Source organism: Salvelinus fontinalis, chromosome 24 (genome assembly GCF_029448725.1).
Source record: "Salvelinus fontinalis isolate EN_2023a chromosome 24, ASM2944872v1, whole genome shotgun sequence".
Classification (NCBI taxonomy): domain Eukaryota; kingdom Metazoa; phylum Chordata; class Actinopteri; order Salmoniformes; family Salmonidae; genus Salvelinus; species Salvelinus fontinalis.
The window spans coordinates 44,226,755-44,249,662 of NC_074688.1; the positions used below are offsets into that span (position 1 = coordinate 44,226,755).

At 46.4% G+C, this 22,908-nt stretch overlaps 1 protein-coding gene across 1 annotated transcript in view; it reads right to left on the minus strand.

The window, feature by feature from the left end:
* Positions 1–22,908, minus strand: part of zgc:153184 (uncharacterized protein LOC751652 homolog) — a 73,044-nt gene that overhangs the window by 22,083 nt on the left and 28,053 nt on the right. The window contains exons 2-4 of the mRNA XM_055880768.1: positions 11,410–11,496; positions 6,706–6,783; positions 6,348–6,428 (exon numbers count right to left, since the gene is read on the minus strand). Coding sequence (XP_055736743.1) covers positions 6,348–6,428; positions 6,706–6,783; positions 11,410–11,496 — 246 coding nt within the window. The remainder of the gene's footprint in view (positions 1–6,347; positions 6,429–6,705; positions 6,784–11,409; positions 11,497–22,908) is intronic.

Here is a 22,908-nt window from a genome sequence, read left to right on the forward strand (position 1 = left end):
ACTGACCCACTCCTCCTATTCACATAGACACTGACCCACTCCTCCTATTCACACTGACCCACCCCTCCTATTCACATAGACACTGACCCACTCCTCCTATTCACATAGACACTGACCCACTCCTCCTATTCACACTGACCCACTCCTCCTATTCACATAGACACTGACCCACTCCTCCTATTCACATAGACACTGACCCACTCCTCCTATTCACATAGACACTGACCCACTCCTCCTATTCACATAGACACTGAACCACTCCTCCTATTCACATAGACACTGACCCACTCCTCCTATTCACATAGACACTGACCCACTCCTCCTATTCACATAGACACTGACCCACCCCTCCTATTCACATAGACACTGACCCACTCCTCCTATTCACATAGACACTGACCCACCCCTCCTATTCACATAGACACTGACCCCCCCCTCCTATTCACATAGACACTGACCCACTCCTCCTATTCACATAGACACTGACTCACTCCTCCTATTCACATAGACACTGACCCACTCCTCCTATTCACACTGACCCACTCCTCCTATTCACACTGACCCACTCCTCCTATTCACATAGACACTGACCCCCCCCTCCTATTCACACTGACCCACTCCTCCTATTCACATAGACACTGACCCACTCCTCCTATTCACATAGACACTGACCCACTCCTCCTATTCACATAGACACTGACCCCCCCCCCCCCCCCTCTATTCACATAGACACTGGCCCACTCCTCCTATTCACATAGACACTGACCCACTCCTCCTATTCACATAGACACTGACCCCCCCCCCCCCCCCCCCTCTATTCACATAGACACTGGCCCACTCCTCCTATTCACATAGACACTGACCCACTCCTCCTATTCACATAGACACTGACCCCTACCCCCCCCCCCTCTATTCACATAGACACTGACCCCCCCCCCCCCCCTCTATTCACATAGACACTGACCCACTCCTCCTATTCACATAGACACTGACCCACTCCTCCTATTCACATAGACACTGGACCCCCCCCCCCCCCTCTCTATTCACATAGACACTGACCCACTCCTCCTATTCACATAGACACTGATCCACTCCTCTATTCACATAGACACTGACCCACCCCTCCTATTCACATAGACACTGACCCACCCCTCCTATTCACATAGACACTGACCCCCCCCTCCTATTCACATAGACACTGACCCACTCCTCCTATTCACATAGACACTGACCCTCCCTTCCTATTCACACTGACCCACTCCTCCTATTCACATAGACACTGACCCACTCCTCCTATTCACATAGACACTGACCCACTCCTCCTATTCACATAGACACTGACCCACTCCTCCTATTCACATAGACACTGGACCCCCCCCCCCCTCTCTATTCACATAGACACTGACCCACTCCTCCTATTCACATAGACACTGACCCACTCCTCCTATTCACATAGACACTGACCCACCCCTCCTATTCACATAGACACTGACCCACTCCTCCTATTCACATAGACACTGACCCACCCCTCCTATTCACATAGACACTGACCAACTCCTCCTATTCACATAGACACTGACCCACTCCTCCTATTCACAGACACTGACCCCTCCCCCCCCCCTCTATTCACATAGACACTGACCCCCCCCCCCCCTCTATTCACATAGACACTGACCCACTCCTCCTATTCACATAGACACTGACCCACTCCTCCTATTCACACTGACCCACCCCTCCTATTCACATAGACACTGACCCACTCCTCCTATTCACATAGACACTGACCCACTCCTCCTATTCACACTGACCCACTCCTCCTATTCACATAGACACTGACCCACTCCTCCTATTCACATAGACACTGACCCACTCCTCCTATTCACATAGACACTGACCCACTCCTCCTATTCACATAGACACTGAACCACTCCTCCTATTCACATAGACACTGACCCACTCCTCCTATTCACATAGACACTGACCCACTCCTCCTATTCACATAGACACTGACCCACCCCTCCTATTCACATAGACACTGACCCACTCCTCCTATTCACATAGACACTGACCCACCCCTCCTATTCACATAGACACTGACCCCCCCCTCCTATTCACATAGACACTGACCCACTCCTCCTATTCACATAGACACTGACTCACTCCTCCTATTCACATAGACACTGACCCACTCCTCCTATTCACACTGACCCACTCCTCCTATTCACACTGACCCACTCCTCCTATTCACATAGACACTGACCCCCCCCTCCTATTCACACTGACCCACTCCTCCTATTCACATAGACACTGACCCACTCCTCCTATTCACATAGACACTGACCCACTCCTCCTATTCACATAGACACTGACCCCCCCCCCCCCCCCCTCTATTCACATAGACACTGGCCCACTCCTCCTATTCACATAGACACTGACCCACTCCTCCTATTCACATAGACACTGACCCCCCCCCCCCCCCTCTATTCACATAGACACTGGCCCACTCCTCCTATTCACATAGACACTGACCCACTCCTCCTATTCACATAGACACTGACCCCTACCCCCCCCCCCCTCTATTCACATAGACACTGACCCCCCCCCCCCCCTCTATTCACATAGACACTGACCCACTCCTCCTATTCACATAGACACTGACCCACTCCTCCTATTCACATAGACACTGGACCCCCCCCCCCCCTCTCTATTCACATAGACACTGACCCACTCCTCCTATTCACATAGACACTGATCCACTCCTCTATTCACATAGACACTGACCCACCCCTCCTATTCACATAGACACTGACCCACTCCTCCTATTCACATAGACACTGACCCACTCCTCCTGTTCACATAGACACTGGACCCCCCCCCCCCCTCTCTATTCACAGACACTGCCCCACCCCTCCTATTCACATAGACACTGATCCACTCCTCTATTCACATAGACACTGCCCCACTCCTCCTATTCACATAGACACTGACCCACTCCTCCTATTCACATAGACACTGACCCACTCCTCCTATTCACATAGACACTGACCCACTCCTCCTATTCACATAGACACTGACCCCCCCCCCCCCCTCTCTATTCACATAGACACTGACCCACTCTATTCCCCCAGAAAAGCTGTGTTGGCACCAAGCAGATTTTTACCTGCGTCATAGAACAGGACAGAGAGAGAGACAGACAGAGAAAGTGAGAGACAGAGAGAGAGACAGAGAAAGAGAAAGTGAGAGACAGAGAGAGAGAGAGAGTGAGAGAGAGAGAGAGACAGAGAGAGAGACAGAGAGAGAGACAGAGAGAGAGACAGAGAGACAGAGACAGAGAGACAGAGAGAGACAGATGGAGAGACAGAGAGAGAGAGACAGAGAGAGAGACAGAGAAAGACAGAGACAGAGAGAGACAGAGAGACAGAGACAGAGACAGAGAGAGACAGATGGAGAGACAGAGAGAGAGAGACAGAGAGAGAGACAGAGAAAGACAGAGAGACAGAGAGAGACAGAGAGACAGAGATTACTGTCCTTATCCTGCTTTAGAAACAACATTAATCATGATCGTACAGTATCCTTAAGTGCCCTCTATTCAACACAATACATCTGACACAACACAACTACCAACCAGTCCTAACTATGGACCAGTAACCGGAGTCATCCTACAGAACACATCCTCCCTCTAACATCCTCGTTCTTTCCTACCTGGACGGGGGAGAAGAGGAAGAGAGAGAAGCGACAACCATTCTGTCCCATGTCTTCTCCCAACAGCTTCTGTCCGAGCCGAGGTGAGAGTTGTGATGTAAATCTGCCTGCCAGCCTGTCAGAGAATGGCCTTGAGCTCTCTGTCTCGTCTCTCTTTCTCTCTCTCTCTCTCTCTCTCGCTCACTCTCTCTCTCTTTCCTTGAGCTCATTAGCTCATCAATGTCAGCCGATTGAAGAGTGTTCAAGGCTTTGGGCCCTTCCCCCCACCTCTCTCTCACCACTCACACGTGGCTGGATGGGGGTATTCATGACCTGACATACACATACCACTAGGTGGCGGTTTTGTGTCAGAAATAAAATCCACAGCAAAACATTGTTCAGCCAACTAACATGACAGTACAGCTGTATACTGGTATCCTAAGCTTGTCGTTGCCTCGGTTACACTACAACAAAAATGCGATGCCAAGTCCGTATGAATAGAGACAGGTCGGCTGACGAACCAAAATGATGCAGATCGACAGAGCCAGTTACCTTATTATGATTCTGAACAGTCAAATAGCTGAGATGACTAGAAGCTTCCGTGTGGGGGGATCGTAGGTGTCTTGTTTCAGCTAGTTTTCATTTGTTTCTTGGTACTATGTCTTTGAGGTGTTTTGACTGATCTCATGTCTTTGCTAAAACGGCCAAAATTCGCTGTAACAATGTACAGTATTTGATAGAAAACAAGTGCTTATTGGGCAAATGTACGTTTTCAATAAACATTTGGAGACCAAATATAGTTTTACATGTTCACAACTCCGTCTGTTTTGCCCCATATTACAGTAAAATTAACGGTATCCGTTTCATACAAATTAAGCAGAAATGAGTGACACAGAATATCATTTTTCTTCTGTGGGTTTTTATGTTTATCAAGCACCTCTACTGGCCTCTGTGTCAGACAGAGATCTCTAGAGCACCTCTACTGGCCTCTGTGTCAGACAGAGATCTCTAGAGCACCTCTACTGGCCTCTGTGTCAGACAGAGATCTCTAGAGCACCTCTACTGGCCTCTGTGTCAGACAGAGAACTCTAGAGCACCTCTACTGGCCTCTGTGTCAGACAGAGATCTCTAGAGCACCTCTACTGGCCTCTGTGTCAGACAGAGAACTCTAGAGCACCTCTACTGGCCTCTGTGTCAGACAGAGAACTCTAGAGCACCTCTACTGGCCTCTGTGTCAGACAGAGATCTCTAGAGCACCTCTACTGGCCTCTGTGTCAGACAGAGAACTCTAGAGCACCTCTACTGGCCTCTGTGTCAGACAGAGATCTCTAGAGCACCTCTACTGGCCTCTGTGTCAGACAGAGATCTCTAGAGCACCTCTACTGGCCTCTGTGTCAAACAGAGAACTCTAGAGCACCTCTACTGGCCTCTGTGTCAGACAGAGAACTCTAGAGCACCTCTACTGGCCTCTGTGTCAAACAGAGGTCTATAGAGCACCTCTACTGGCCTCTGTGTCAGACAGAGATCTCTAGAGCACCTCTACTGGCCTCTGTGTCAGACAGAGATCTCTAGAGCACCTCTACTGGCCTCTGTGTCAGACAGAGATCTCTAGAGCACCTCTACTGGCCTCTGTGTCAGACAGAGATCTCTAGAGCACCTCTACTGGCCTCTGTGTCAAACAGAGATCTCTAGAGCACCTCTACTGGCCTCTGTGTCAGACAGAGATCTCTAGAGCACCTCTACTGGCCTCTGTGTAAGACAGAGATCTCTAGAGCACCTCTACTGACCTCTGTGTCAAACAGAGATCTCTAGAGCACCTCTACTGGCCTCTGTGTCAGACAGAGATCTCTAGAGCACCTCTACTGGCCTCTGTGTCAGACTGAGATCTCTAGAGCACATCTACTGGCCTCTGTGTCAGACAGAGATCTCTAGAGCACCTCTACTGGCCTCTGTGTCAAACAGAGATCTCTAGAGCACCTCTACTGGCCTCTGTGTCAGACAGAGATCTCTAGAGCACCTCTACTGGCCTCTGTGTAAGACAGAGATCTCTAGAGCACCTCTACTGACCTCTGTGTCAAACAGAGATCTCTAGAGTACCTCTACTGGCCTCTGTGTCAGACAGAGATCTCTAGAGCACCTCTACTGGCCTCTGTGTCAGACTGAGATCTCTAGAGCACATCTACTGGCCTCTGTGTCAGACAGAGATCTCTAGAGCACCTCTACTGGCCTCTGTGTCAGACAGAGATCTCTAGAGCACATCTACTGGCCTCTGTGTCAGACAGAGATCTCTAGAGCATTTAGAATAAACATGCAGAGTAGAAAGTTGGCATTAGATTTTGACCGCAAGACAAGGATCAGGATATCCTGTTTCTTAAGAGAAGCCTAAACGAAGACACGGTGAACAAGGCTAAAACATGCCAAGTCAGAGAGATAAAGCCTTGGTTGTTTCCTGCTACAACATCTACTAAAAGGTTTTACTTTGTTTTGAGGCACATTGAAAAAACTATTCTGTAAGGAGTGATTTGAAAGTGCAAACAAAAGCTGGTACCAGATCTTGACGGGGGAGAGTTTTTTTGTCAGTCAACTTCTCAAACTATATCGTTGTCAGATCTGAGATCAGCTAGGCCAAGACTTGGACAGCAACACACAGACAGTGATATACTGACCTGCAGCTTCTCGATGAGGGGGTAACTCCTGGAACTCTTCATCTTGACTTTGGGGGGGTGCGGAGAGACGATGCTGGGTTTCTATGGACACGACAGACACCAAAGAGTTAACAGAGACAGTTGCCACTATAAGGCCAAGATGGTGATGACAGAGACAGACCACTAGAAAGCAATCCCCAGAAAGAAGACAACTAACAGACCCAAAAACATCACTCAGGCACGCTTGACATTTAAAAGGTAATTTCCAGGCCTTTTGTTGAAAAAGGTGAAATTTCCTCGTAGCCAAATTAGCATTTTCCATTTTTTTCCTAATTGCAACATGACATTTTATGTCTAAAACAGAGTTGACAACTTGTACCTCCGGTTCACCATGGTCAGGTTTACCGGTGTGGAGCTGCAGGGAGCACGGAGGAGGTCTCCTTTTAACAGGCTTCCTCTGCAACACAATGACAGAATAGTTACATACAAATACAGGCATTCAGATACAAATACAGTCACTCAGATACAAATACAGGCATTCAGATACAAATACAGGCATTCAGATACAAGTACAGGCATTCAGATACAAATACAGTCATTCAGATACAAATACAGGCATTCAGATACAAATACAGGCATTCAGATACAAATACAGGCATTCAGATAATACTTCAGGCATTCAGATACAAATACAGGCATTCAGATACAAATACAGGCATTCAGATACAAATACAGGCATTCAGATACAAATACAGGCATTCAGATAAAAATACAGGCATTCAGATACAAATACAGGCATTCAGATACAAATACAGGCATTCAGATAATACTTCAGGTATTCAAATACAGGCATTCGGGCATTGGTATCCTCTATACTAGTGTTGTCACGATACCAGGATTAGTATCACAATATAATACAATGCAAACTGCATTGCTACAGATGCTGGTCCGATACCAGTGTCAGCCGTGACCGGGAGACCCATGAGGCGACGGTGGGCTTTTGGTTTCTCTCTCTCTCTAAAAACAGAAATAAATCATTCTAAATAACAAACTGCCTTTATTTACAAATGAGTAATAATGTCTCAGCCCATGTTCAAGAATGGCCTTTTTCTCACTTACTTTAGGTTATTTGAAATCAAAATAATCTCTAAAATACAGTTATTTTTTAAACAAAGCGATTATTATCATTAATTAATTTTGAATTATATAAAAGCCCCTTAGATATTAATTTAGAATCCTCCAATCCTCTAAATCGAATTATTGGTGGAGAGTTACGTCATTGAAAAAAAAAAAAAATCTGATATACTGTAGGCCTACCTTAGGCGACATGAGTCTCACTAGTGTTGAGTAATGTGCTGTTAAAAGTGGTGTAGGTCTTATTTATTTAAAGAGCATATTGAAGTTAGAAGCAATAGGATTTGAAGCAGTAGCCTACCCGCTGTGGTCAACTATTTCAGCACCCGTTTTGCGCTGCTCTGAGACAAGCGTAGGGACTGGTCTTGATAAATCAATGAGATGTTATTTTAACTGAATCTCCGTTTGAGTATTGGTTAGACTACAATTAGGGTGTGGAAATGTTATGCTCTTAGTACTGTAGCCTACTCCCGACCGGTCACGTTGTACAGCGCCATATTTTCCTGACGGAAACTCTGAGGGTTTTGTTTTTCTTGGAATAGAAAACACTATAATATTAAGCAAATTAATTAAGCTACATTTCTTAAAATCAATCCCATATACTATGTTCTTACAAAAAAAAGGTTTTCAATTCTCTAGTACAGCCACTATATTGAAGGCTTATCAAACGCTTCTCAAAGATGCCCTCTAGTGGTCAAACTAGCATTGTGATGGTAACAATGGCTGACAATTAAATAACGTACCATAGAATTATGTGGCCAGCCGGCAAGGTGTGTTGCAGTATGACACAACTTTTACACGAAGAACCACGGTACCATCACAATACTAAATACTAAAACGATAACAAAAACAATACCAGAGGAAAAAGAGAAGGTGTATTAGCCAAAGTCATAGAGAGAGAACAGAGGCACTTGATCCAGACAGATCTTTTGAGTTCAATACATTTCAAATGTTTGATGACAATTTTTCAGAGACAGCCATGTATGGATTAATTATACAATCAATTTGACTTTGTTTTTTCTTTACCAATCTAACTACGTAATATTATGGTTCCTAATTTATTTGACTGGTAAATCTCTATCTATTGATAAACTGGATAAATAAAGATGTAGCCTAGGCCTATTCAAAAATACAGGTGAATGCCTATTCAATAGGAGTGTGTGGATGCATTGAGTTATTGAGCTTGTGTGGGCTGATTTCATGGTGCTACAGATGTAAAACAATCTGTTTGCTTTCCATAAGGGACTTATTTTACTGTTACTGATCAATAACTTTTTTTTTTTTAAATAAAAGTGTGCGCTGTCTCTTTAAGACCTAATGATGTAATTCACACAGCGAGAGAGAGATCCACAAAGAATTCGAAAACAAATCCAATTTTGATAAACACCCATATCTACTGGGTGAAATTCCACAGTGTGCCATCACAGCAGCAATATTTGTGACCTGTTGTCACAAGAAAAGGGCAACCAGTGAAAAACAAACACCATTGTAAATACAACCCATATTTATGCTTACTTATTTTAACTTGTGTGCTTTAAACATTTGTACATTGTTACAACACTGTATATATATAATATGACATTTGTAATGTCTTTACTGTTTTGAAACTTCTGTATGTGTAAATGTTTACTGTTAATTTGTATTGTTTATTTCACTTTTGTATATTATCTATCTCACTTGCTTTGGCAATGTTAACACATGTTTCCCATGCCAATAAAGCCCCTTGAATTTAATTGAATTGAATAGAGAGAGACAGGAGAGATGTGACTGAGGCAAGGGCCAGGTAGTGAATGAATAACGTTTGTTTGGCGACGACTATAGTTTTTAGTGACAATCAGCATACTTTGCGTTTTGGTTCTGCATATTACCACAAACACAGTAGTAGGGTAGTGAATTGATGTTAGCCTAGGAAGCTGGAAGCTAGCAAGGAAAGTTAGCCTAGGAAGCTGGAAGCTAGCAAGGAAAGTTAGCCTAGGAAGCTGGAAGCTAGCAAGGAAAGTTAGCCTAGGGAGCTGGAAGCTAGCAAGGAAAGTTAGCCTAGGAAGCTGGAAGCTAGCAAGGAAAGTTAGCCTAGGAAGCTGGAAGCTAGCAAGGAAAGTTAGCCTAGGAAGCTGGAAGCTAGCAAGGAAAGTTAGCCTAGGAAGCTGGAAGCTAGCAAGGAAAGTTAGCCTAGGAAGCTGGAAGCTACCGGTATCTTTTGTTCTTGCATTGTAAAGTCTTCTAGCGAACAGAAATGAACGGTTGCAAAATTTCTACATGCCCTGTTGCATTATTCAAGTGTGTTCATTTCTGTGCAGTATGAGAGGGGAGATAACATGACACAGTCCAGACTCCCAGTGGTTCCTCAGTCCAGACTCCCAGTGGTTCCTCAGGACAGACTAGAGTCAGTATGAGAGAGGAGATAACATGATGCAGTCCAGACTCCCAGTGGTTCCTCAGGACAGACTCCCAGTGGTTCCTCAGGACATACTAGAGTCAGTATGAGAGGGGAGATAACATGGTACAGTCCAGACTCCCAGTGGTTCCTCAGGACAGACTCCCAGTGGTTCCTCAGGACAGACTAGAGTCAGTATGAGAGGGGAGATAACATGAAACAGTCCAGACTCCCAGAGGTTCCTCAGGACAGACTCCCAGTGGTTCCTCAGGACAGACTCCCAGTGGTTCCTCAAGACAGACTAGAGTCAGTATGAGAGAGGAGATAACATGATGCAGTCCAGACTCCCAGAGGTTCCTCAGGACAGACTCCCTGTGGTTCCTCAGGACAGACTAGAGTCAGTATGAGAGGAGAGATAACATGGTACAGTCCAGACTCCCAGTGGTTCCTCAGGACAGACTAGTCAGTATGAGAGGAGAGATAACATGATACAGTCCAGACTAGAGTCACTATGAGAGGGGAGATAACATGATACAGTCCAGACTCCCAGTGGTTCCTCAGGACAGACTAGAGTCAGTATGAGAGAGGAGATAACATGATACAGTCCAGACTCCCAGAGGTTCCTCAGGACAGACTCCCAGTGGTTCCTCAGGACAGACTCCCAGTGGTTCCTCAGGACAGACTCCCAGAGGTTCCTCAGGACAGACTCCCAGTGGTTCCTCAGGACAGACTCCCAGTGGTTCCTCAGGACAGACTCCCAGTGGTTCCTCAGGACAGACTCCCAGTGGTTCCTCAGGACAGACTCCCAGTGGTTCCTCAGGACAGACTCCCAGTGGTTCCTCAGGACAGACTCCCAGTGGTTCTTCAGGACAGACTCCCAGAGGTTCCTCAAGACAGACTCCCAGTGGTTCCTCAGGACAGACTCCCAGTGGTTCCTCAGGACAGACTCCCAGTGGTTCCTCAGGACAGACTCCCAGTGGTTCCTCAGGACAGACTCCCAGTGGTTCCTCAGGACAGACTCCCAGAGGTTCCTCAGGACAGACTCCCAGTGGTTCCTCAGGACAGACTCCCAGTGGTTCCTCAGGACAGACTCCCAGTGGTTCCTCAGGACAGACTCCCAGTGGTTCCTCAGGACAGACTCCCAGTGGTTCCTCAGGACAGACTCCCAGTGGTTCCTCAGGACAGACTCCCAGTGGTTCCTCAGGACAGACTCCGAGTGGTTCCTCAGGACAGACTCCCAGTGGTTCCTCAGGACAGACTAGAGCCAGCAGTGAGTCCAGGTGGACCAGACACGGTGTCTTTAAGGGGACATCGGCTGCGTTGACAGACTTGATCCTCTCTCAATCAGTAGACAGCGTGAGACACATTTAATAAAAATACCCAAAGTAACAAAAAATGATTGTACCGAACCATTTTCTTCTTCTTCGTGTCTTTAGTATTTAAAAAGTACAGAAGTTTTGAGTATACTATACAACACGTGTCTACACCCTCCATTATAGAGGATAAACCAGTGAGTTAACCATCAACGACAGAGGAGGAGACAGACAGACATGACAACTTTACCACAGACTTTACCTGGTCGTTTGGAGTTGGTGTCGGTATGGCGTGATCTTTGAATCTCCCAGCCAACTCGGCCACCGAAGGCTTGACCGGTGAGTCCTTCTGAAACACAAAAGGTCCGACGTTCAGCGAACTTTGAAACAAGGTCACGAACATGACCTTTGGCATCGCCGTGAGCCAAGAAAGTACGCTGGACAAAGTGCCCTCCATTGAGGAGAAGAACCTTCTGGATTCCTTGGAGACATTTTGATCTCTCCCTGAATACAGAGCTGTGATTGTGGTTCTATCTGTCCACAGGAAGAGAGACATGGCATCCCAGACACAGCTGGTCAACATCATACTGCTGCCTGGGACATGACATCAAGGGGCTTTGTCCTGGTCTTCATCTTATCACCGGTTGTGTTGGCCTCTCTCTCTCTATCTACCTCTGCTATTATTTTCTCTCTGCTGCCCCCCTCCTCCCTGCTCCCCCCTCCTCCTCCTTCCTCCTCCCCTCATCCTCCCTCCTCCCCTCTACAGTCAACTCCCACTACTCCCATGCTGATTTCTGGGTCTGACTCCTCCATGTTTTCTCTCTGTTCTCCTCTGATGGTTATTAGGTCATTCCTGATATCTGTGCAGCAGGGAGTGATAAGGTGGTTTCTGTTTGGTGCCCTAAGGCCTGGAGAGGCTTGAACGTACCCCAGAATGGCACCCTATTCCCATATAGTGCACTATGTAGGTATTAGGGTGCCATTTGAGACACAATCTACATCTTCAAAAACACAATACTAGTGTCGTCCGTTTAGATTCCCAGTTCCCATAGCTGATAGGACAAGCTCCAGCGTGCTTTGGAGGCTTTTGATTGGCCAAGTTGTTTGCAGCATGAAAGGGAATGTGAATTGTTGAAATATTCTGACATCCTAATATGACACTATTCCTGTCTGAAGGAATACAGCTCCACCTTCTCTCTCTTTCTGTGTCTCTTTTCACCCTGTTTCTCTCTCTTTTCACCCTGTTTCTCTCTCTTTTCACCCTGTTTCTCTCTCTTTTCACCCTGTTTCTCTCTCTTTTCTCCCTGTTTCTCTCTCTTTTCACCCTGTTTCTCTCTCTTTTCTCCCTGTTTCTCTCTCTTTTCACCCTGTTTCTCTCTCTTTTCACCCTGTTTCTCTCTCTTTTCACCCTGTTTCTCTCTCTTTTCACCCTGTTTCTCTCTCTTTTCTCCCTGTTTCTCTCTCTTTTCACCCTGTTTCTCTCTCTTTTCACCCTGTTTCTCTCTCTTTTCACCCTGTTTCTCTCTCTTTTCACCCTGTTTCTCTCTCTTTTCACCCTGTTTCTCTCTCTTTTCACCCTGTTTCTCTCTCTTTTCACCCTGTTTCTCTCTCTTTTCACCCTGTTTCTCTCTCTTTTCACCCTGTTTCTCTCTCTTTTCTCCCTGTTTCTCTCTCTTTTCTCCCTGTTTCTCTCTCTTTTCACCCTGTTTCTCTCTCTTTTCACCCTGTTTCTCTCTCTTTTCACCCTGTTTCTCTCTCTTTTCTCCCTGTTTCTCTCTCTTTTCTCCCTGTTTCTCTCTCTTTTCACCCTGTTTCTCTCTCTTTTCACCCTGTTTCTCTCTCTTTTCACCCTGTTTCTCTCTCTTTACACCCTGTTTCTCTCTCTTTTCACCCTGTTTCTCTCTCTCTTCCTCCCTGTTTCTCTCTCTTTTCTCCCTGTTTCTCTCTCTTTTCTCCCTGTTTCTCTCTCTTTTCTCCCTGTTTCTCTCTCTTTTCTCCCTGTTTCTCTCTTTTCTCCCTGTTTCTCTCTCTTTTCACCCTGTTTCTCTTTTCACCCTGTTTCTCTCTCTTTTCACCCTGTTTCTCTCTCTTTTCTCCCTGTTTCTCTCTCTTTTCTCCCTGTTTCTCTCTCTTTTCACCCTGTTTCTCTCTTTTCTCCCTGTTTCTCTCTCTTTTCTCCCTGTTTCTCTCTCTTTTCTCCCAGTTTCTCTCTTTTCACCCTGTTTCTCTATCTTTTCACCCTGTTTCTCTCTCTTTTCACCCTGTTTCTCTCTCTTTTCACCCTGTTTCTCTCTCTTTTCACCCTGTTTCTCTCTCTTTTCTCCCTGTTTCTCTCTCTTTTCACCCTGTTTCTCTCTCTTTTCACCCTGTTTCTCTCTCTTTTCACCCTGTTTCTCTCTCTTTTCTCCCTGTTTCTCTCTCTTTTCTCCCTGTTTCTCTCTCTTTTCTCCCTGTTTCTCTCTCTTTTCACCCTGTTTCTCTCTCTTTTCACCCTGTTTCTCTCTCTTTTCTCCCTGTTTCTCTCTCTTTTCACCCTGTTTCTCTCTCTTTTCACCCTGTTTCTCTCTCTTTTCTCCCTGTTTCTCTCTCTTTTCACCCTGTTTCTCTTTTCTCCCTGTTTCTCTCTCTTTTCTCCCTGTTTCTCTCTCTTTTCTCCCAGTTTCTCTCTTTTCACCCTGTTTCTCTCTCTTTTCACCCTGTTTCTCTCTCTTTTCACCCTGTTTCTCTCTCTTTTCACCCTGTTTCTCTCTCTTTTCACCCTGTTTCTCTCTCTTTTCTCCCTGTTTCTCTCCCTGTTTCTCTATTTCTCTCCCTGTTTCTCTATTTCTCTCTGTTTCACTCCCTCTTCCTTTTTGTCTTTACCGTAGTAAAACTCAAGCTGACCAGCTGCCAATGATCTTCTCTCATACTCTGTCTGTGTTGTCGCTTGTGTTAGTGAAGTCGTCGTGTGTGTGTTTCTATCTTAACCGGTTGTCTGGGGACTTTAATGGATGAGATCTGGAAGGCCTATGTCATGTGTGTCTCTCTTTCTTAAATTCAACCAAAAGGTGAACTTTCAGAAGTAGCCCCGAAGCAGGTAGTTATGAACCAGTTCTGGTGAGACTGCAAGGTAATCAGAGCTGACCTCTCTGCCTGTTAGAGAACGGCCTTGACCTCTCTCTGCCTGCTAGCCTGTTAGAGAACGGCCTTGACCTCTCTCTGCCTGTTAGAGAACGGCCTTGACCTCTCTCTGCCTGCTAGCCTGTTAGAGAACGGCCTTGACCTCTCTGCCTGTTAGAGAACGGCCTTGACCTCTCTCTGCCTGTTAGAGAACGGCCTTGACCTCTCTCTGCCTGTTAGAGAACGGCCTTGACCTCTCTCTGCCTGCTAGCCTGTTAGAGAACGGCCTTGACCTCTCTCTGCCTGTTAGAGAACGGCCTTGACCTCTTTCTGCCTGCTAGCCTGTTAGAGAACGGCCTTGACCTCTCTCTGCCTGTTAGAGAACGGCCTTGACCTCTCTCTGCCTGTTAGAGAACGGCCTTGACCTCTCTCTGCCTGTTAGAGAACGGCCTTGACCTCTCTCTGCCTGCCAGCCTCTTAGAGAACGGCCTTGACCTCTCTCTGCCTGCCAGCCTGTTAGAGAACGGCCTTGACCTCTCTCTGCCTGTTAGAGAACGGCCTTGACCTCTCTCTGCCTGCTAGCCTGTTAGAGAACGGCCTTGACCTATCTCTGCCTGTTAGAGAAGGGCCTTGACCTCTCTCTGCCTGTTAGAGAACGGCCTTGACCTCTCTCTGCCTGCTAGCCTGTTAGAGAACGGCCTTGACCTATCTCTGCCTGTTAGAGAAGGGCCTTGACCTCTCTCTGCCTGTTAGAGAAGGGCCTTGACCTCTCTGCCTGCTAGCCTGTTAGAGAACGGCCTTGACCTCTCTCTGCCTGTTAGAGAAGGGCCTTGACCTCTCTCTGCCTGTTAGAGAAGGGCCTTGACCTCTCTGCCTGCTAGCCTGTTAGAGAACGGCCTTGACCTCTCTGCCTGCTAGCCTGTTAGAGAACGGCCTTGACCTCTCTCTGCCTGCTAGAGAACGGCCTTGACCTCTCTCTGCCTGCTAGCCTGTTAGAGAACGGCCTTGACCTCTCTCTGCCTGTTAGAGAACGGCCTTGACCTCTCTCTGCCTGTTAGAGAACGGCCTTGACCTCTCTCTGCCTGTTAGAGAACGGCCTTGACCTCTCTCTGCCTGCTAGAGAACGGCCTTGACCTCTCTCTGCCTGTTAGAGAACGGCCTTGACCTCTCTCTGCCTGTTAGAGAACGGCCTTGACCTCTCTCTGCCTGTTAGAGAACGGCCTTGACCTCTCTCTGCCTGTTAGAGAACGGCCTTGACCTCTCTCTGCCTGTTAGAGAACGGCCTTGACCTCTCTCTGCCTGCTAGCCTGTTAGAGAACGGCCTTGACCTCTCCCTGCCTGCTAGAGAACGCCCTTGACCTCTCTGCCTGCTAGAGAACGCCCTTGACCTCTCTCTGCCTGTTAGAGAACGCCCTTGACCTCTCTCTGCCTGTTAGAGAACGCCCTTGACCTCTCTCTGCCTGTTAGAGAACGCCCTTGACCTCTCTCTGCCTGTTAGAGAACGCCCTTGACCTCTCTCTGCCTGTTAGAGAACGGCCTTGACCTCTCTCTGCCTGTTAGAGAACGGCCTTGACCTCTCTCTGCCTGTTAGAGAACGGCCTTGACCTCTCTGCCTGTTAGAGAACGCCCTTGACCTCTCTCTGCCTGTTAGAGAACGGCCTTGACCTCTCTCTGCCTGTTAGAGAACGGCCTTGACCTCTCTGCCTGTTAGAGAACGCCCTTGACCTCTCTGCCTGTTAGAGAACGGCCTTGACCTCTCTGCCTGTTAGAGAACGCCCTTGACCTCTCTGCCTGTTAGAGAACGGCCTTGACCTCTCTGCCTGTTAGAGAACGGCCTTGACCTCTCTGCCTGTTAGAGAACGCCCTTGACCTCTCTGCCTGTTAGAGAACGGCCTTGACCTCTCTCTGCCTGTTAGAGAACGCCCTTGACCTCTCTCTGCCTGTTAGAGAACGGCCTTGACCTCTCTCTGCCTGTTAGAGAACGGCCTTGACCTCTCTCTGGTCCATTAGTTCTGTTCACGGAAACACATATCTCCCACCACATTCTTAACAGTCCCAGATATACACACAACATTCCACTTTAATCACACTTTAGTTTTCTTCTCTCCCCCCTTTCCTCCCTCCCTCTCTATCTCTCTCTTTTCTCCCTCTCTCCCCCTTCCTCCCTCTCTCTCTCCCCCTTCCTCCTTCTCTCTCCTCCTCCCTCTTTTTCTCCCCCTTCCTCTCTCTCTCTCCTCCTCCCTCTTTTTCTCCTCCCTCTCTCCTCTCTCCCCCTCTCTCAGAATGACATCACCCACCTCTCTCCCTCCACCCAGTTGTATTACGCCATCATGGACTGACTGGCTGGACCCAGAGTGGTGTGTGTGTGTGTGTGTGTGTGTGTGTGTGTGTGTGTGTGTGTGTGTGTGTGTGTGTGTGTGTGTGTGTGTGTGTGTGTGTGTGTGTTAATGCCACTCAGTACCTCCCTTTCTGGGTCTGATCCAAAACCCACTCCTTCAACGTCCTTTCCTGAGCCTGATGCGTTTTTCCTCCCTGATATATCCAGCTCACTGGAGACCCCCCAGCATCAACCTTTATTTTGTGGCACCTGATTGTTGAACACGTTTCTTGTGTGTGTGTGTGTGTGTGTGTGTGTGTGTGTGTGTGTGTGTGTGTGTGTGTGTGTGTGTGTGTGTGTGTGTGTGTGTGTGTGTGTGTGTGTGTGTGTGTGTGTGTGTGTGTGTGTGTGTAAAACTAAGCTCCTCTATAGTTCAGACCTGAGACACAAAAACAACAAGGAGAATCTGTTTTATTCAACATTCAGTTAGTTGTTCTGATTGGACTGACGCAGAGCTGGAGGGGTTCTGACAACAAGCACAGGAATAGAATGGCAGACTAGTCCACCACACACACGCCATTCAGAGACAGAGCCTTGTGTTCTCTCTATAAGTAATAGGTTATTTCTGTAAGACAATCAACCCAGTTATAGATTAACTCTGTTTCAGTCAGCTGATACTCAGCTGAGCTCTGGTGAAGAACAGAAGACAACAGAGGAGAAGAGAAGAGGACAGAGGAGAAGAGGACGGAGGAGAAGAGAAGAGGACAGAGGAGAAGAGGACAGAGGAGAAGAGGACAGAGGAGAAGAGGACAGAGGAGAAGAGGACAGAGGAGAAGAGGACAGAGGAGAAGAGGACAGAGGAGAAGAGGAGAAGAGAAGAGGACAGAGGAGAAGACGACAGAGAAGAAGAGGACAGAGCCGAAGAGGACAGAGGAGAAGAGGACAGAGGAGAAGAGGACAGAGGAGAAGAGGACAGAGGAGAAGAGGACAGGACAGAGGAGAAGAGGACAGGACAGAGGAGAAGAGGACAGGACAGAAGAGAAGAGGACAGGACAGAGGAGAAGGGGACAGAGGAGAAGAGGACAAGAGGACAAGAGGAGAAGAGGACAAGAGGACAAGAGGACAGGGGAGAAGAGAAGGAGAACAGTGGAGAAGAGGACATAGGAGACAAAGGAGAAGAGGACAGAAGAGAAGAGAAGAGGACAGAGGAGAAGGGGACAGAGGAGAAGAGGACAAGAGGACAGAGGAGAAGAGAAGGAGAACAGTGGAGAAGAGAACAGTGGAGAAGAGAAGAGAACAGTGAAGAAGAGAAGAGAACAGTGGAGAAGAGAAGAGAACAGTGGAGAAGAGAAGAGAACAGTGGAGAAGAGAAGAGAACAGTGGAGAAGAGAAGAGAACAGTGGAGAAGAGAAGAGAACAGTGGAGAAGAGAAGAGAACAGTGGAGAAGAGAAGAGAACAGTGGAGAAGAGAAGAGAACAGTGGAGAAGAGAAGAGAACAGTGGAGAAGAGAAGAGAACAGTGGAGAAGAGAAGAGAACAGTGGAGAAGAGAAGAGAACAGTGGAGAAGAGAAGAGAACAGTGGAGAAGAGAAGAGAACAGAGGAGAGAACAGTGGAGAAGAGAAGAGAACAGTGGAGAAGAAAAGAAAACAGAGGAGAGGAGAGGAGAACAGTGGAGAAGAGAACAGAGGAGAGGAGAACAGTGGAGAAGAGAAGAGAACAGTGGAGAAGAGAAGAGAACAGAGGAGAAGAGAAGAGAACAGTGGAGAAGAGGACATAGGAGACAAAGGAGAAGAGGACAGAGGAGAAGAGAAGAGGACAGAGGAGAAGGGGACAGAGGAGAAGAGGACAAGAGGACAGAGGAGAAGAGAAGGAGAACAGTGGAGAAGAGAACAGTGGAGAAGAGAAGAGAACAGTGGAGAAGAGAAGAGAACAGTGGAGAAGAGAAGAGAACAGTGGAGAAGAGAAGAGAACAGTGGAGAAGAGAAGAGAACAGTGGAGAAGAGAAGAGAACAGTGGAGAAGAGAAGAGAACAGAGGAGAAGAGAACAGAGGAGAGAACAGTGGAGAAGAGAAGAGAACAGTGGAGAAGAAAAGAAAACAGAGGAGAGGAGAGGAGAACAGTGGAGAAGAGAACAGAGGAGAGGAGAACAGTGGAGAAGAGAAGAGAACAGTGGAGAAGAGAAGAGAACAGAGGAGAAGAGAAGAGAACAGTGGAGAAGAGAAGAGAACAGTGGAGAAGAGAAGAGAACAGTGGAGAAGAGAACAGTGGAGAAGAGAAGAGAACAGTGGAGAAGAGAACAGTGGAGAAGAGAAGAGAACAGTGGAGAAGAGAAGAGAACAGAGGAGAGGAGAGGAGAACAGTGGAGAAGAGAACAGTGGAGAAGAGAAGAGAACAGTGGAGAAGAGAACAGTGGAGAAGAGAAGAGAACAGAGGAGAAGAGAAGAGAACAGTGGAGAAGAGAAGAGAACAGTGGAGAAGAGAAGAGAACAGTGGAGAAGAGAACAGTGGAGAAGAGAAGAGAACAGTGGAGAAGAGAAGAGAACAGTGGAGAAGAGAACAGTGGAGAAGAGAAGAGAACAGTGGAGAAGAGAAGAGAACAGTGGAGAAGAGAAGAGAACAGTGGAGAAGAGAAGAGAACAGTGGAGAAGAGAACAGTGGAGAAGAGAACAGAGGAGAAGATAAGTGTGGGAAACAACTAACTGTCCCAGCAGGGGAGAGCAGAACAGGCCAGGGAACAGGGAGAGACAGAGAGCAGGGTCCAGGGAGAAGCTCTATTTTAGGGGACCAAGGCCTGGGAACAAGCCCCGAAGCACTCAACATGGTCTGGATCACTGGTCTGGACGTGAACCCTGACCTCTGAGGTCTGAGGAGATCTGTCCACTCTAAAGACCCTGTCCTCTCTTCTATTCCTTCCCCACTACATTGTCATGAAGTGAATGTCCCCAGGCTATTGTACAGTATTCAATTTTTTTTTTTCAATTCAATTTGCTTTATTGGCATGACGTAACAATGTACATATTGCCAAATATGTATGACAGTATCATTACTACAGTATCTGTACTACAGTATCTGTACTACAGTATCACTACTACAGTATCACTACTACAGTATCACTACTACAGTATCACTACTACAGTATCATTACTACAGTATCACTCTACTACTGTATCATTACTACAGTATCACTACTACAGTATCACTACTACAGTATCACTACTACAGTATCACTACTACAGTATCATTACTACACTATCACTACTACAGTATCACTACTACAGTATCACTACTACAGTATCATTACTACACTATCACTACTACACTATCACTACTACAGTATCACTACTACAGTATCACTACTACAGTATCACTACTACAGTATCACTACTACAGTATCATTACTACACTATCACTACTACAGTATCACTACTACAGTATCACTACTACAGTATCACTACTACAGTATCACTACTACAGTATCATTACTACACTATCACTACTACAGTATCACTACTACAGTATCACTACTACAGTATCACTACTACAGTATCACTACTACAGTATCATTACTACACTATCACTACTACAGTATCTTTACAACAGTAACATTAGTTCAGTACATGGCTGGAAAAGGAATCAACGATGAGAGTTAGAGTACTAATACCAGTGTCCCCTTATGGACCCTGGTCAAAAGTAGTGAACTATGTAGGAAGTAGGGTGCCCTTTGAGATGCAGCCATGATACTCTATCATCTTCCCAGATGTCTCGGGGTCGGAGGTTAACGAGATACAAGCCATTAATGAATCCCTGACCTCGCTCTGTTTTCCCCAGACACGGCCTGTTGTTGACTGTATGAGGCTTGGCCAATAAAGACAGAGAAACAGTACGCACACACGCATTACCTAAAGGTCTCCAGTCACACACGCATTACCTAAAGGTCTCCAGTCACACATACATTACCTAAAGGTCTCCAGTCACACATGCATTACCTAAAGGTCTCCAGTCACACATGCATTACCTAAAGGTCTCCAGTCACACATGCATTACCTAAAGGTCTCCAGTCACACATGCATTACCTAAAGGTCTCCAGTCACACATACATTGCCTAAAGGTCTCCAGGCACACATGCATTACCTAAAGGTCTCCAGGCACACATACATTACCTAAAGTTCTCCAGTCACACATGCATTACCTAAAGGTCTCCAGTCACACATGCATTACCTAAAGGTCTCCAGTCACACATACATTACCTAAAGGTCTCCAGTCACACATACATTACCTAAAGGTCTCCAGTCACACATACATTACCTAAAGTTCTCCAGTCACACATACATTACCTAAAGGTCTCCAGTCACACATACATTACCTAAAGGTCTCCAGGCACACATACATTACCTAAAGGTCTCCAGGCACACATACATTACCTAAAGGTCTCCAGTCACACATACATTACCTAAAGGTCTCCAGTCACACATACATTACCTAAAGGTCTCCAGTCACACATACATTACCTAAAGGTCTCCAGTCACACATACATTACCTAAAGGTCTCCAGTCACACATACATTACCTAAAGGTCTCCAGTCACACATGCATTACCTAAAGGTCTCCAGTCACACATGCATTACCTAAAGGTCTCCAGTCACACATGCATTACCTAAAGGTCTCCAGTCACACATGCATTACCTAAAGGTCTCCAGTCACACATGCATTACCTAAAGGTCTCCAGTCACACATGCATTACCTAAAGGTCTCCAGTCACACATACATTGCCTAAAGGTCTCCAGGCACACATGCATTACCTAAAGGTCTCCAGTCACACATACATTACCTAAAGTTCTCCAGTCACACATGCATTACCTAAAGGTCTCCAGTCACACATGCATTACCTAAAGGTCTCCAGTCACACATACATTACCTAAAGGTCTCCAGTCACACATACATTACCTAAAAGGTCTCCAGTCACACATACATTACCTAAAGTTCTCCAGTCACACATACATTACCTAAAGGTCTCCAGGCACACATACATTACCTAAAGGTCTCCAGGCACACATACATTACCTAAAGGTCTCCAGTCACACATACATTACCTAAAGGTCTCCAGTCACACATACATTACCTAAAGGTCTCCAGTCACACATACATTACCTAAAGGTCTCCAGTCACACATACATTACCTAAAGGTCTCCAGTCACACATACATTACCTAAAGGTCTCCAGTCACACATACATTACCTACAGGTCTCCAGTCACACATACATTACCTACAGGTCTACAGTCACACATACATTACCTACAGATCTCCAGTCACACATACATTACCTAAAGGTCTCCAGTCACACATACATTACCTAAAGGTCTCCAGTCACACATGCATTACCTAAAGGCCTCCAGTCACACATGCATTACCTAAAGGTCTCCAGTCACACATATATTACCTAAAGGTCTCCAGTCACACATGCATTACCTAAAGGTCTCCAGTCACACATGCATTACATAAAGGTCTCCAGTCACACATGCATTACCTAAAGGTCTCCAGTCACACATGCATTACCTAAAGGTCTCCAGTCACACATGCATTACCTAAAGGTCTCCAGTCACACATACATTACCTAAAGGTCTCCAGTCACACATGCATTACCTAAAGGTCTCCAGTCACACATGCATTACCTAAAGGTCTCCAGTCACACATGCATTACCTAAAGGTCTCCAGTCACACATGCATTACCTAAAGGTCTCCAGTCACACATGCATTACCTAAAGGTCTCCAGTCACACATGCATTACCTAAAGGTCTCCAGTCACACATACATTGCCTAAAGGTCTCCAGGCACACATGCATTACCTAAAGGTCTCCAGTCACACATACATTACCTAAAGGTCTCCAGTCACACATGCATTACCTAAAGGTCTCCAGTCACACATGCATTACCTAAAGGTCTCCAGTCACACATACATTACCTAAAGGTCTCCAGTCACACATACATTACCTAAAAGGTCTCCAGTCACACATACATTACCTAAAGTTCTCCAGTCACACATACATTACCTAAAGGTCTCCAGTCACACATACATTACCTAAAGGTCTCCAGTCACACATACATTACCTAAAGGTCTCCAGTCACACATGCATTACCTAAAGGTCTCCAGTCACACCATGATCCAGGTGATGAATAATGCCATGATCCAGGTGATGATTAATACCATGATCCAGGTGATGATTAATACCATGATCCAGGTGATGATTAATACCATGATCCAGGTGATGAATAATACCATGATCCAGGTAATGATTAATACCATGATCCAGGTAATGATTAATACCATGATCCAGGTGATGATTAA